Source organism: Sinocyclocheilus grahami, unplaced genomic scaffold, assembly GCF_001515645.1.
Source record: "Sinocyclocheilus grahami isolate Dianchi unplaced genomic scaffold, SAMN03320097.WGS_v1.1 scaffold761.1, whole genome shotgun sequence".
NCBI lineage: Eukaryota > Metazoa > Chordata > Actinopteri > Cypriniformes > Cyprinidae > Sinocyclocheilus > Sinocyclocheilus grahami.
The window spans coordinates 771,086-786,845 of record NW_015505940.1 but is presented as its reverse complement, the minus strand read 5'-3'; the positions used below and the strand labels follow the sequence as shown (position 1 = coordinate 786,845).

The following is a 15,760-nucleotide window of genomic DNA, read 5'->3' as shown; positions in this document are numbered from 1 at the left end:
AGCAGTTTTGGACTGTTTTAGAACTGCAGCTTTATACATTTATGAAACTAAGCATGTTTCCTCAGAATGGCTTGTTCTTCATATGTAAACATTGTAAAGAGTTTGGATAATGCACTTTACAGATATTTTAAAGAAAATGGGAACACTTTACAATAAGGTTTCAGTTGTTAACAGTATAACTATAACTATATTACCAAATCCAGCATTAAGACGTTTTTAACTAAAATACGAGTCCATAATAATAACTCTTCCTCCAGTGAAAAAGTGTGCTGGTCTGAATCAGGAGAGAGATCTGCACAGATCAAGCAGCGTTTAAACAGCTCTAAACTAAGATGTGGCTGGATTTTGATGTGAGAGACAACAGGAGATGCACTTATGAATTTATATGGATTATAGACTCTATGATATTTTAGTTTAAAACATCTTAATGCTGGATTAGTTTCAGCTTTTGTCTTCTCCAGATGTTAACTGATGGACTGGAGTGCTGTGGATTATTGTGATGTTTTTATCAGCTCTTGTTCTGACGGCACCCATTCACTTGCAGTGAGACACTGATGCAATGCCACATTTCTCCAAATCTGACGAAGAAACAAACTCATCCACATCTGGGATGAGCACATTATCAGCTAGTGTTGACTTTTGTCTGAACTCTTGCTTTAATAGGATCAGAGCGGTGCTGTAGTGGTGGATGCGAGCGGATGTGTCTGTCTTGCAGAATGATGCTGGCGGGTGATGAGCGTCTATCGGTGTCTGTCATCAGTGTCTGTCTCACTCTCGGCTCTTGTGTTGAGTGTTCGTGGGCAACGTGAGATTCACACACACTTCAGCTCAAACCGCAGCTGATAAGAGCTTCACATCATCACAAACACATCACGGATTCAGTTTCTTACTCAACAATCGCTTCAGTTCAAGTGTCAAGGTGATTGAACTATTCTGAAGAAAAATCAATTAGCAGTATGGGAGTCTGACAAACATTATTGCTTATTTTCTTATATTAATATCTGATAATTTGACTTTTTTATGATCATGTCTGATAAGGATGCTGTGTGTCAAATGGATTTGTAAAATAATAATAAACAAAAATCCATCCAATACAAAAATCAGTCAGTTAAATCCAATAAAATAAATAAAAATCCATTGAAACAAGATAACATTTCTTGATATATGCATTTTAAATCAGTGTTATTTTAGTATCTTTACTATTATAGTTTTTTTAATAGTTTGAATTGGATTTTATAAATTTTTTAATGTTAATTTTAGTTAAAGTTTTAGTATTTTTTTTAAATACGTCTATGTAGTTTTTATTCATTTACTTCATTATTATTTTAAAAAATATTTAAATTTTTTATGTGATACATTTTTTTATGGTTTTAGTTAACTATAATAACCCTGTTTTAAATCCTTCAGTTTAATTATGAAAATGATAAGTTTCAAGAGAAAATATTTCTGGTTTGGTTTATGTAGATGCTTTAATTTTTTTGACTTTTAAAGGTTTTCAAACCGAGAAAAACATAACTAAAAATAAATCATCTTTGGTGCTGTTCTGCAAGCACAAGCAACACTCACAGCATCAATATAATTATGAATTCATAACTATAAGTGAGGCTATAGTCCTCCAGACCTCTATGAATATCATTAAACGTGCCTCAATCTGTCATCACATTACAAGCGAGCAAATAAACATCGCTTTTTTCCTGTTTTGCTTTATGGATTTTTAGCGTCAGCAATATTAAAAAGTGCAAAGCAGTTCTAATACGACCTCAATTTACATGATTAAACCTCTGAGAATCACCTTCAGACGCACCTGACGGCTCGGCTCGGCTCCATTAACATTCAAAACTCTCTTGATATCGAAACATTCTCAGATCAGGATACATTTACTGGAGGAGCAAGACGACTGAAGATATTGTCTGAACAGTGGCTGAAGTCTTGCTTTATGAAAAATGACGCGAGTTTAAGCTTAAAACAAGAAGAAGCATGATTGACCGACAGGTGAGTCCGAGGTCAGTCTGAGGTCAGAGGTCAGAGGTCACATGGCGGCAGGTCTCCAGGCGTGTGTCTCATCTCAGCACAACATCATCATGTTTGTGGATAAAGCCGAACATATTGACTGTGTGGAGGAGAATCAGTTGGAAGATCAGCTTCTTCTTTAAAGTCGTGTCTGCTTTGCGTTTCTCGCACTTTCATTGAGATGTCTAGAAGACTGTTTACTCTGTGAATAGTTTATTCCTGAGAGAAAGAAATAGGGCATGAAGACGTTGAGCGCAGAAGTGAAGGATGAGAGTCACGTCCTGAAATCTGACAAGCAGAATGAGGACCACACACACCTTGCAAATTTTGACATACGCATATGTATGCGGTATTTCCTTTCGAAGTTGCAGCATAGAAAATGTGAGACTAGAGCACCCTCAGTGATGATTTCTAGACACATAACGATATACAAAAACAACAAAATACAAATGCACTAAATACAATAATTTAATAAATGCATATTTACAATTTAAGCACTTAACTAAAATAAGTATTAAATAATCAAATAAATAACTGGCACCTGGGGTGACCAGACAAATTTCAGGGGGGGCCTGTCAGTTAAACCTTTTAGAACAACAGTATTTTATTTACCTGCTCTTTTAATGCATTACATAGAATCAATGCCAGTTAAACGGACCAATTAAAGTCATGTAAAACCATTTAAACATCTCAGATCGTGTTTTTTCTCTCTCTCTCTCTAATAAAAATATATATTTGGGATGAACAAAGCTCTAACACACACACACACAGAGAGAGAGAGAGAGAGACACACAGAGAGAGAGAGAGAGGCTCATATAAAAGGCAAAGCTCTTCTCAGGCGCGTTTATTTTAGGCGGAAGAGCGACCCCTGCTGTTCAGTGACGGAACACAACATATTCCGAGTTTCTCTGCTGAATTAACATGTGTGTCAACACATATTTAAGAATCAGATCTGGCCAAGAAATTATTTGATTTGTTTAATAAGTGTGATTTTGTTTAATCTCCTACATTGTTTATGGTTGCATGAATATATTTTATTTTATTTGGATTAATGTCTTGTATGATGGTTATAGTATGATTAATATGAATGTCTCAGTCTGTGAGGACTTACAGTTGTGGTTATGTTAGCCTGTTTTGTTCTGTTATGATGCTTGAAATGCAAAAAAGAAAGAAAAGAAAAAAAAAAGAATCAGATCTGCTGTTTGTGAGTCTACCCAAAACATGTCACATTTTATTCCAAAACCATGAGGAAAAATAACTAAATAAGCTGCATTCAGATAAATTGACTGAATTTTGACAATACGTAGGCGTTTTTTTTTTTGTTTTTAAATCTGATTTTACAAAAGTTGGCTAGTCGGTTCTGCTGGTATGGGTAACTATTCGCTATAATAATGAACTAAGCATTCTAATAAGATAAGGAAGAGGTGACTCTTTCTGCAGCTTACAGTGTTCCGCCAGCAGGTGGCGACAAATCACTGTCTATGAGCGAGTCATTTGACTCATTGACTCAACCGATTCATTCCAGAACGAAGCACACACACGTGTGGAACTGGAGCTAAAGTAACTTTAGCTAAACAATATGAACTTCTTGTTTACTGAACTGTTAAAAAGCAATATCACACCAGCAGTCGTGTATCTGCTGAACTGAACCGTGTATCAGTCTGGGTGTAAATGAATCACTTGTTTTTGGACAGATTTCTGTTCATTTATTGAGAATCGCATCCTGCCTGCCTTTAAACTGTTGTATTTAATGTAATCAAATAATCTTCTACTTATAGTAACTAAATTTAGTATACATAAATGTAAATATGGGGAAATACGTCTTCTTTTTTAATTTCAATAAGACCTAAAAACAATGAACTTGAAAAATAAGTGTTATTTTTTGTAAACATTTTAAAGTGTTACATTTTTATATAAATTTTTTTTATATAATAATGACAAACCATGCATTTCTAATAAGATAATATATTTCATTGTTACGATCTTTCTGCAGTTCAAATCATCCTGCCAGCAGGTGGCGACAAATCACTGGCTATGAGCGAGTCATTTGACTCATTGACTCAACCGATTCGTTTAACCAGAACGAAGCAACTGCACGTTTTGCTTTGGAACGATGTTCGCTGGAGCTAAACTGGACAAATAGTAAGTTATATGAACACAATATGAACTTCTTGTTTACTGAACTTTTGTGTAACAGCAATATCACACTCGCAGTCGCGAATCTAATGAAGTGAATCGTGTATCGGTCTGAATCAACACCACTGCTGGTGTGATATTGCTTAACTGAGTTGTGGGAGATACTAAAGGGAGATACTGAATTGAGATTCAAGTGCATTTGTGATGCATTCATTAGGTTCGTAACAGAACAGCACAGATGCATTGAAACTCTGCTGAGGGGGTTTATTTTAATGCAAACACAATCGGTTTATTGCGTTTTATAGTGCATCACTATGAATCAATCACAGATCTGATGATTTCATCGTAATTATAACCTATTGTGCTGTTCTCATGTTTTAACCCTCTTTGGTCATTTTAGGTCGAAAGGTAACTGTTTTATTTTTATCACAACGGTATGAAACTTTTGTGGCACTTGCTATATGGACATATACGCACAAAAATGTTGCATTTTTATTCTTAACGTCAAAAAATGATTGTCACGGGAAGTGAATGGGAAACACTAAACTAAAATCTAAACATACAGAGCAATTTTGAGGGTAAAATCTACAATTCAGTCATGAAGAAGTAGTCCCTTATAATTTCTGAATGTATATCTAAATGCAAAACCTAGTAAAACAGAAAATACTCTTATAAGCAACTAGGGATTATAATTCATTGTATTTATAAATAATGACATTTTTCTAATGTTTGAGTTAGATATAAGTGCTGCATAATCCCCTCAAAATACAACATATTTGAATGGAATTTTAGCTGCTTGTTTACTTGCTGTTTTGTATTCATTTCACATGAAGAGGATGACATTATGTTGATGTCATTTAGGGAGTGAGAGAGACGAGTCGGTGTAATTTGCATCATTTCATTCGTGTTACAGATCTTGAGGCGTCTTCCAAATGTTGTGGTTTAATTGCACATTTCATTGCATCCAGAATTATGAAGCAAAGAAGTGAATACAGGATGACTTAACAGCATCAGTGTGACGTAACATGTCATGAGAGGCTACAGATCAAGTTACACCCGTTACATTTGTTGAACATGACAATTACAAAAAAGCAAACAATATGGTCGTTAAAACTGCTAATAATACTAATAATAATTATAACAGCATGTATGTGAATGAAGAGTGTGCTTTTAGTGGCAGTTTGGTCTGTTTGTGTTTCAGCATCTGCTGACAACAAATGTTAAAAAATATGATACAAAACATAGCCATCACATTAAATAATATCATTAGTCTTGATAGTTATTTACATGCTTTAAATAGCACATCTTCATTCCAGCATTATAATGCATCTGTACTACAGTAAAGATAATAATTTAATGATAATAATAATACCTCTGGTGCTCATAGACTTAAAAACGTGAACAAACATCTCATATTTATGCTTTCATACTTAACATGGGCTTTAAAGAAAATAAATGTTAATGCAGCTCTACATGATATAAAGCAAAATAATCCTCGCAATAGAATTTAAGATGCATTTCTATGGAAGCTTGCTTGTGTCACGGAATAAAAAATTAAAAAAGGTAATTCTGACTTTTTGTCTCTGAATTATGAGACAAACTCATGAGATACAAACTGAAATTGTTAGATTTAAACTCAGAATTATGAGATATAAACTCAAATTGTTAGATTTGACCTCAGAATTATGAGATACCAACTCAAATTGTTAGATTTGACCTCAGAATTATGAGATACCAACTCAAATTGTTAGATTTGACCTCAGAATTATGAGATACCAACTCAAATTGTTAGATTTGACCTCAGAATTATGAGATACCAACTCAAATTGTTAGATTTGACCTCAGAATTATGAGATACCAACTCAAATTGTTAGATTTGACCTCAGAATTATGAGATACCAACTCAAATTGTTAGATTTGACCTCAGAATTATGAGATACCAACTCAAATTGTTAGATTTGACCTCAGAATTATGAGATACCAACTCAAATTGTTAGATTTGACCTCAGAATTATGAGATACCAACTCAAATTGTTAGATTTGACCTCAGAATTATGAGATACCAACTCAAATTGTTAGATTTGACCTCAGAATTATGAGATACCAACTCAAATTGTTAGATTTGACCTCAGAATTATGAGATACCAACTCAAATTGTTAGATTTGACCTCAGAATTATGAGATACCAACTCAAATTGTTAGATTTGACCTCAGAATTATGAGATACCAACTCAAATTGTTAGATTTGACCTCAGAATTATGAGATACCAACTCAAATTGTTAGATTTGACCTCAGAATTATGAGATACCAACTCAAATTGTTAGATTTGACCTCAGAATTATGAGATACCAACTCAAATTGTTAGATTTGACCTCAGAATTATGAGATACCAACTCAAATTGTTAGATTTGACCTCAGAATTATGAGATACCAACTCAAATTGTTAGATTTGACCTCAGAATTATGAGATACCAACTCAAATTGTTAGATTTGACCTCAGAATTATGAGATACCAACTCAAATTGTTAGATTTGACCTCAGAATTATGAGATACCAACTCAAATTGTTAGATTTGACCTCAGAATTATGAGATACCAACTCAAATTGTTAGATTTGACCTCAGAATTATGAGATACCAACTCAAATTGTTAGATTTGACCTCAGAATTATGAGATACCAACTCAAATTGTTAGATTTGACCTCAGAATTATGAGATACCAACTCAAATTGTTAGATTTGACCTCAGAATTATGAGATACCAACTCAAATTGTTAGATTTGACCTCAGAATTATGAGATACCAACTCAAATTGTTAGATTTGACCTCAGAATTATGAGATACCAACTCAAATTGTTAGATTTGACCTCAGAATTATGAGATACCAACTCAAATTGTTAGATTTGACCTCAGAATTATGAGATACCAACTCAAATTGTTAGATTTGACCTCAGAATTATGAGATACCAACTCAAATTGTTAGATTTGACCTCAGAATTATGAGATACCAACTCAAATTGTTAGATTTGACCTCAGAATTATGAGATACCAACTCAAATTGTTAGATTTGACCTCAGAATTATGAGATACCAACTCAAATTGTTAGATTTGACCTCAGAATTATGAGATACCAACTCAAATTGTTAGATTTGACCTCAGAATTATGAGATACCAACTCAAATTGTTAGATTTGACCTCAGAATTATGAGATACCAACTCAAATTGTTAGATTTGACCTCAGAATTATGAGATACCAACTCAAATTGTTAGATTTGACCTCAGAATTATGAGATACCAACTCAAATTGTTAGATTTGACCTCAGAATTATGAGATACCAACTCAAATTGTTAGATTTGACCTCAGAATTATGAGATACCAACTCAAATTGTTAGATTTGACCTCAGAATTATGAGATACCAACTCAAATTGTTAGATTTGACCTCAGAATTATGAGATACCAACTCAAATTGTTAGATTTGACCTCAGAATTATGAGATACCAACTCAAATTGTTAGATTTGACCTCAGAATTATGAGATACCAACTCAAATTGTTAGATTTGACCTCAGAATTATGAGATACCAACTCAAATTGTTAGATTTGACCTCAGAATTATGAGATACCAACTCAAATTGTTAGATTTGACCTCAGAATTATGAGATACCAACTCAAATTGTTAGATTTGACCTCAGAATTATGAGATACCAACTCAAATTGTTAGATTTGACCTCAGAATTATGAGATACCAACTCAAATTGTTAGATTTGACCTCAGAATTATGAGATACCAACTCAAATTGTTAGATTTGACCTCAGAATTATGAGATACCAACTCAAATTGTTAGATTTGACCTCAGAATTATGAGATACCAACTCAAATTGTTAGATTTGACCTCAGAATTATGAGATACCAACTCAAATTGTTAGATTTGACCTCAGAATTATGAGATACCAACTCAAATTGTTAGATTTGACCTCAGAATTATGAGATACCAACTCAAATTGTTAGATTTGACCTCAGAATTATGAGATACCAACTCAAATTGTTAGATTTGACCTCAGAATTATGAGATACCAACTCAAATTGTTAGATTTGACCTCAGAATTATGAGATACCAACTCAAATTGTTAGATTTGACCTCAGAATTATGAGATACCAACTCAAATTGTTAGATTTGACCTCAGAATTATGAGATACCAACTCAAATTGTTAGATTTGACCTCAGAATTATGAGATACCAACTCAAATTGTTAGATTTGACCTCAGAATTATGAGATACCAACTCAAATTGTTAGATTTGACCTCAGAATTATGAGATACCAACTCAAATTGTTAGATTTGACCTCAGAATTATGAGATACCAACTCAAATTGTTAGATTTGACCTCAGAATTATGAGATACCAACTCAAATTGTTAGATTTGACCTCAGAATTATGAGATACCAACTCAAATTGTTAGATTTGACCTCAGAATTATGAGATACCAACTCAAATTGTTAGATTTGACCTCAGAATTATGAGATACCAACTCAAATTGTTAGATTTGACCTCAGAATTATGAGATACCAACTCAAATTGTTAGATTTGACCTCAGAATTATGAGATACCAACTCAAATTGTTAGATTTGACCTCAGAATTATGAGATACCAACTCAAATTGTTAGATTTGACCTCAGAATTATGAGATACCAACTCAAATTGTTAGATTTGACCTCAGAATTATGAGATACCAACTCAAATTGTTAGATTTGACCTCAGAATTATGAGATACCAACTCAAATTGTTAGATTTGACCTCAGAATTATGAGATACCAACTCAAATTGTTAGATTTGACCTCAGAATTATGAGATACCAACTCAAATTGTTAGATTTGACCTCAGAATTATGAGATACCAACTCAAATTGTTAGATTTGACCTCAGAATTATGAGATACCAACTCAAATTGTTAGATTTGACCTCAGAATTATGAGATACCAACTCAAATTGTTAGATTTGACCTCAGAATTATGAGATACCAACTCAAATTGTTAGATTTAAACTCAGAATTATGAGCTATAAATGCAGTTGTGCGATATAAACTCAGAATTGAGATATAAACACAATTTGTGAGATTAAAACTGAAAATTGCAAGATTTAAAGTCAAAGTGCAAGATTTATAGCTTAAAATTCTGAATTTGTAATTTTGAGTTTTGACCTCAATTTTGGCCTTTTTTCCCCTCTGAATTCCAAGTTTATATCTTGTAAATTAAAAAAAAAAAAAGTCTGAATTGTGAGATAAAAACATAATTTTTTTTAGTTTGTGGTGGAAACAGGCTTCCAAATTATTTAGCCTCTATCCAATTGATTAGTAAATGTACATCAGCAAGTACATTAAATATAGCATTATATTCACAGTTAGAATAGTAGATGCTTACATTACATTTAAGGCAATACATCATGAGTTGGGAGAGTGTTGAAAGTGGCACTCTCAAACTGAGCACAGGAATCATGTGAAAATCAAATACCCTGTGTAACTAAAAAATAACTAAACGAGTGTTTGCCCTGAGGATGTTGGTGGAAATCATATTGCTTGAAGCTCTAGATTTGGTAAAGATCCTCAGAAGTGATTTTGGTCAGGAACGGATTCGTAAGGCCCTAAAACATCAGAAACTCATACAGATTTACATTCAGTCAGATTGCAGGCGCCAGCAGCTTGACGTATAAAACACACTCAAACCAGCTGGACGTCTGGCGTTTGGCTGTCAAATACGGACGTTTGCCGAACCCGAGCCACGAGAAATGACCGATACCAAGCTATAAAGGCCGTCTATATCAAAGTGCGCGTTTATTAGGGCTGCGATGATAAATCGATGCAGAATGGATTCGTGGATCGGTTCTGAGATCTTCCGAATGCTCGGATTCGTAAGGCCCTAAAACATCAGAAACTCATACAGATTTACATTCAGTCAGATTGCAGGCGCCAGCAGCTTGATGTATAAAACACACTCAAACCAGCTGGACGTCTGGCGTTTGGCTGTCAAATACGGACGTTTGCCGAACCCGAGCCACGAGAAATGACCGATACCAAGCTATAAAGGCCGTCTATATCAAAGTGCGCATTTATTAGGGCTGCGATGATAAATCGATGCAGAATGGATTCGTGGATCGGTTCTGAGATCTTCCGAATGCTTCGTGATTCTCTCTGGAATCGATTCTGAGCTTAGATTTTAACAGCAGATGGCGCTCTACTCTAGTTTTCATCAGCACGCTCAAATACTCATGTAATTTCACCTCGGCTCAGAATGCTTTTATGATTAATGTAAACACAGCCCACTGTGAACACCCTTGTGATTCGCTTCAACCTTTTCAAATGTTATGAATGATCAAGTGTGTGTAAGGATTTGGAAACGAGCAGAGTACGGCTGTTTCTGAAGCATGCAGCGCCATCTGCTGTTCAAAACTAAGCTCAGAATCGACTCGAGAAAGAATCGCCATGCATTCGGAAAATCTCAAAAACTCAAATTGTGAGATTTAAACTTAAAATTATGATATAAACTCAGAATTATGAGACAAAGTCAATAATGATATAAACTCAGAATTATGAGATATAAACTCAAAATTATGATATAAATTCAGAATTATGAGACAAACTCAATTATGAGATATAAACTCAAATTGTGAGATTTAAACTCAATTATGAGATATACACTGAAATTGGTAGATTTAAACTCAAAATTATGATATAAATTCAGAAATATGAGACAAACTCAATTATGAGATGTAAACTCAAATTGTGAGATTTAAACTCAAAATTATGATATAAATTCAGAAATATGAGACAAAGTCAATAATGAGATATAAACTCAAATTGTGAGATTTAAACTCAAAATTATGATATAAATTCAGAATTATGAGACAAACTCAATTATGATATATAAACTCAAATTGTGAAATATAAACCTACATCGTGAGATTTAAACTCAGAATTGAGATATAAGCACAGTTTGTGAGATTAAAACTCAAAATTGCAAAAATGCAAGATTTAGAACTTAAAATTCTGAATTTGTAATTTTGAGTTTTGAGCACAGTTTTGACCTTTTTTCCCCTCTGAATTCCAAGTTTATATCTTGTAAACAAAAAAAAAGTGAATTGTGAGATAAAAAGTTCTAATTTATTAATTTTGTGGTGGAAACAAAATCTCAGAATCGACGCTGAATCATTTCTCGATTGGCGATGCATCGACTTATTTTCCCAGCCCTAGCGTTGATCTCTAGAGTTCTGCTGTGATCTGTCTAATAAAGCCTCTACAGGTTTGGCAGTGTCTTCAGAGTTTGCATAGGCCTTCAGATGTTGGTTTCTCGCTGCAGGACACCGTCTTTGTTCTCGCAGAGCTGCTGCGCCGCTTCAGCGTCTGCGTCTGCGTCTGCGTCTGCGTGGGTCTCCGTCTGCTCCTGCTCCTCGCGCTCGCCACGTTTGTACGTCTCCTCTTGCTTGCGCTCGCGCTCCACCAGCCGGTAGTTGATGAAGTTGCCGATGAAGAGCCAGATGCTGGAAAGGACGACCACCGACCCGCAGCACAGGTACATGTACTTGTAGTTCTTTGTGATGTCCACTAACTTCCCTACAAATCAATGCCATGTGTTAATTACAGGATTACAGACACAATTACAGATATACGTGTACACATGAAAGGAATATTCTGTTCAAAAAGAGAGTTTAGAAATCAAAACAAAGGGGGAAAGACAATAAAAGAAATGTGAAGCACTGACATTTAGTGTTTTTAAGACTTAGTAAGTGTATTGAAGTTAGAGAACAAAAAAGAGTTGAGAAACAGATGCAGAACCATTGTTATTTTAGTTCAGCATTATTTATTTTATTAGCTTTTTTTTCCTAGATTTACAGTTTTCATTTTAATTTTAGTAATTTAGTAATGTGCCCTAATGTGTTATTTTAGTATCGTTAAGATAATATTATAGTTTTCATTAACATTTTAAATTAGATTTTATTATATATTCTCCATTATCATTTTTGTTATGTGTTGTTATTTTAATACCAAATACTATTATAGTTGTCATCAATATTGTAATTTTTTTTTATATTTTCTGTTTTAATTTTTTTATTTTAGTTATAGTAATTTTGTTGTGTTTTTGTAATTTTTATTATTTTAGTTTTTAAAGTTTTTTTAAACTTAATGAAAATAAGATGTTGCCTTGGCTACTAGCTGAAATAAAAGGTTTTACATTTTATTATATTTACGTAATAACCCTTATGTGCTTTTGTAATTTGTATTAGATTTTGTTCTTTTAAATATTATTTAGCTTTAATTTATAGTTTTTTATTTCAAGTTTTTCATCAAATATTCATATTTTATTACCTGCCAGCAGCGGTCTGATGAGCACCTGACATTTATTTTTTTTTTATTTCAGTTTAAATTTTTTAAATCTTAATTAAATTTAATGTTTTTAATTTTTAATTTAATATTTATATTTCATTTGATCTTATTACCTGCCAGAGGCAGTCTGATGTGCACCCGGCATGTATTTTTATTTCAGTTTTAATTTAAGTCATTTTCAGTATTTATATTTTTCGTTTACATTTTTTATCTAATATACATATTTTATGTTATTACCCGCCAGCGGTGGTCCAATGAGTACCAGACATTTATTTTTTATTACAGTTTTAATTATTTTAATTTTATTCATTTTCAGTATTTTTAATTTTTATGTTTTAAATGTAATATTTATATTCATATTTTATCTTGCGTTTTTACCCGCCAGCAGTGGTCCGATGAGCACCAAACATGTATTTTTATTTCAGTTTTAATTTAAGTCATTTTCAGTATTTTTTATTTGTATGTTTTACACTTAATATTTATATTTATATTTATGTTTTTTCTTATTTTATTACCTGCCAGCGGCGGTCCGATGAGCACCGGACAGCACTCCACGATAGTGGACGAACTCGGATAAATCATGTATTGTCGTAGTTGTGTGTTTATTAGTCACGCTGAATCAATGAAAGCAGTTGAATCTTCTGTTTATTCAGCTGCAGCGATAGAGATTTTCTGGGTTTCTTCTGCGAGGCGTATTAGGAGTTCCTCTGGCCTTCGGATGGAGATTTACTGCTGATCACAGAATCGTGCTTCACTGACGAGATGCGCATGACAATCGCATTTCGATTTATCGTGCAGCCCTATTTCTGTGGCCGCAGTGTGTTGAAACAACCAGCCTATAATGTAGGGCCGCACGATAAATTGCAATGAAATCGCGATTAAGCAAAAGCTGCGATAGCTCATTTGCATTTAAAGGGACAAACACAAAAACGGCCTGAAAGTGGCAACTTTAACAAGCTATAAAAAAATGATCTGTGGGGTATTTTGAGCCAAAACTTCACATGCACACTCTGGGGACATCAGACACTTATTTTACATCTTGTAAAAAGGGGCATAATAGGTCACCTTTAACCGTCGACGGTTTCTCCTCCAGCGCTTTGGCCGTGTTCGGCGGGGCCACCAGGGGCCTCATGAGCGATCCGGCCACGCAGCAGTTGAGCAGGAGCCCGCCGAGGATCAAGAAGCTTCCCCTCCATCCGTACTCATTGATCAGATACTGGTTGAGCGGCGCTAGCGTGCTGAGGAACACGGGACTGCCGGCCATGGCGAAGCCATTAGCGATGGGACGCTTCTTGTAGAAATACTTCCCGATCATCGTAAGTGCCGGCTGGAGGTTGAAGGCCAGACCGAAGCCTGTGAGAGGAAACAAGATGGTAGAGGGCATTGTGGGATACTGGCTGACTCCCCGAATCCATTGAGCTTATAACCCAAAAAATGGCTGCATTCATCCATAATGGTATATCATTTGTGTTGGGGGTTATTTTGACCCCGATTGGTTTCCATACAAATCGCCAAAAATAAACTCTATGAAAAACACTAAAGATGATTTTCTTTATATGTAAAACTTCTATTGTAGCTTGTTGGAGACAAAAAAAAAAAGTTAAATATGAGAAATGATGAACTCCTGTTGTGTTGAAAGTAATGGTACACCATTTGTGTTGGGCGTCAGATTGACCCACATTGGCTTCCATTAAACTTGCCAAAATGAACATTGTAGTTTTCATAAAACCTCCATTGTAGCATGTCAGAGATATGAAATATGAGCAATAATGAACTCTTACACATACTCTGTGGAGGCCAAAAAACCACACCGTTAAATGAGCTGATGTCGCAATAGGTGGCTCAGTGTGCATTGTCCTATATGCTAAGTTTAATGGTTTCTCATGTGCACATAAAAGTCTGTATATTTTTTATTTTTGCAAAGGTCCCCTTGAGGCTATGAATATTGTGAGAAGAAACCCAAAATACCTATAATCTGCATTTTGCATAATGAGAAGAACCAGCATTTCAAGCACTTTGGAAACTGAATGTGGGTCAAACTGATGCGGTTAAACACTCACCGCCGATGACGCCGATGCAGATGTAGAGCTGCATGACGGTGTTGCAGAAGGAGGCGCTGATCATCCCGATGGCGCACAGAAAGCCTCCCAGGATCATGATGGGACGGCAGCCGTAGGTGTTCACCAGAATACTGCTGATGGGACCTGAAACACAGAACAGCAGCTGAAATCCAATTTAAAAAAACACAATCAGCTCCCTTCTGATCAGCCAGGGCTATTACATTAACTAAAACAATTTAAAAAAATGTTTGTAACAATAATAAATAAAATACAGAATAAAATAAAGAAAACGTAAATATTTAAGCCAGTTATTTTACTCACTAGTTTAAATATTTAGCTAAGTACCATTTAGTACTATTTAGTTGAACTTGATGTACAGCAATAACTAGTGCTGTCAAACGATTAATCGCATCCAAAATAAAAGTTTTTATTTACATAATATACAGTATGTGTGTATATTTATTATGTATATATACAGTAAATAGAAACACATGCATGTATATATTCATGAATAATATGTTATGTTTATTTGTTAAATATATATATATATAATATAAAATATAAGAATGCATGTAAATATTTTCAAAATATTTACTGTATGTGTTTGTATTTATATATACATAATAAATATACACAGTACACACACATATATTATGTAAACAAAAACTTTTATTTTGGATGCGATTAATCGTTTGACAGCACTAGCAATCACTAAAACTGAATATACTGATATAATGTATGTAATGGTTTTTGTGTGTGTTGTGGTTAACTTTAATAGCCCTGGATCAATGCAAACACTCTAATAGATTAAACATCCTAATCAGAAAGCACGAGTCACATGGAGAGGAAAGTGTGCGTGAAACTGATTTTATTCGGAGGAATAAATAATAAACAGACTATTTTGGTAGTTGTTTTGTTAGCATCATAAGCTTTCAGATGTTGTTCTGTGAAAGATCAGTTTTGTAGATCATCAGGTGTGTGTTTGTGGTTCAAATCAGGTCAGACCGGCACTTAATTTAGCTCATAAAGCGTCTCGGGCTTCTGAGCTGCAGAGCAGATCTTATTAACATGCGGTCACTCAGCCTTCCCATGATCCTCAGCGTGAAAACACACAGTGTCACAGCCCTGAACTGAAGCACTGCAGACAGACAGATCTGATAGTGTGTGTGTGTGTGTGTGTGTG

The 15,760-nt window shown here is 34.3% G+C and overlaps 1 protein-coding gene across 1 annotated transcript in view; it reads right to left on the bottom strand.

The window, feature by feature from the left end:
* Window positions 1–11,323: 11,323 nt before the first annotated feature.
* LOC107561233 (monocarboxylate transporter 2) overlaps window positions 11,324–15,760 on the bottom strand; it is a 17,318-nt gene continuing 12,881 nt past the window's right edge. The window contains exons 3-7 of the mRNA XM_016245619.1: window positions 14,578–14,721; window positions 13,583–13,870; window positions 13,350–13,353; window positions 13,033–13,085; window positions 11,324–11,746 (exon numbers count right to left, since the gene is read on the bottom strand). Of these exons, the coding sequence (XP_016101105.1) occupies window positions 11,469–11,746; window positions 13,033–13,085; window positions 13,350–13,353; window positions 13,583–13,870; window positions 14,578–14,721 (767 nt within the window). The 3' untranslated portion in view covers window positions 11,324–11,468. The remainder of the gene's footprint in view (window positions 11,747–13,032; window positions 13,086–13,349; window positions 13,354–13,582; window positions 13,871–14,577; window positions 14,722–15,760) is intronic.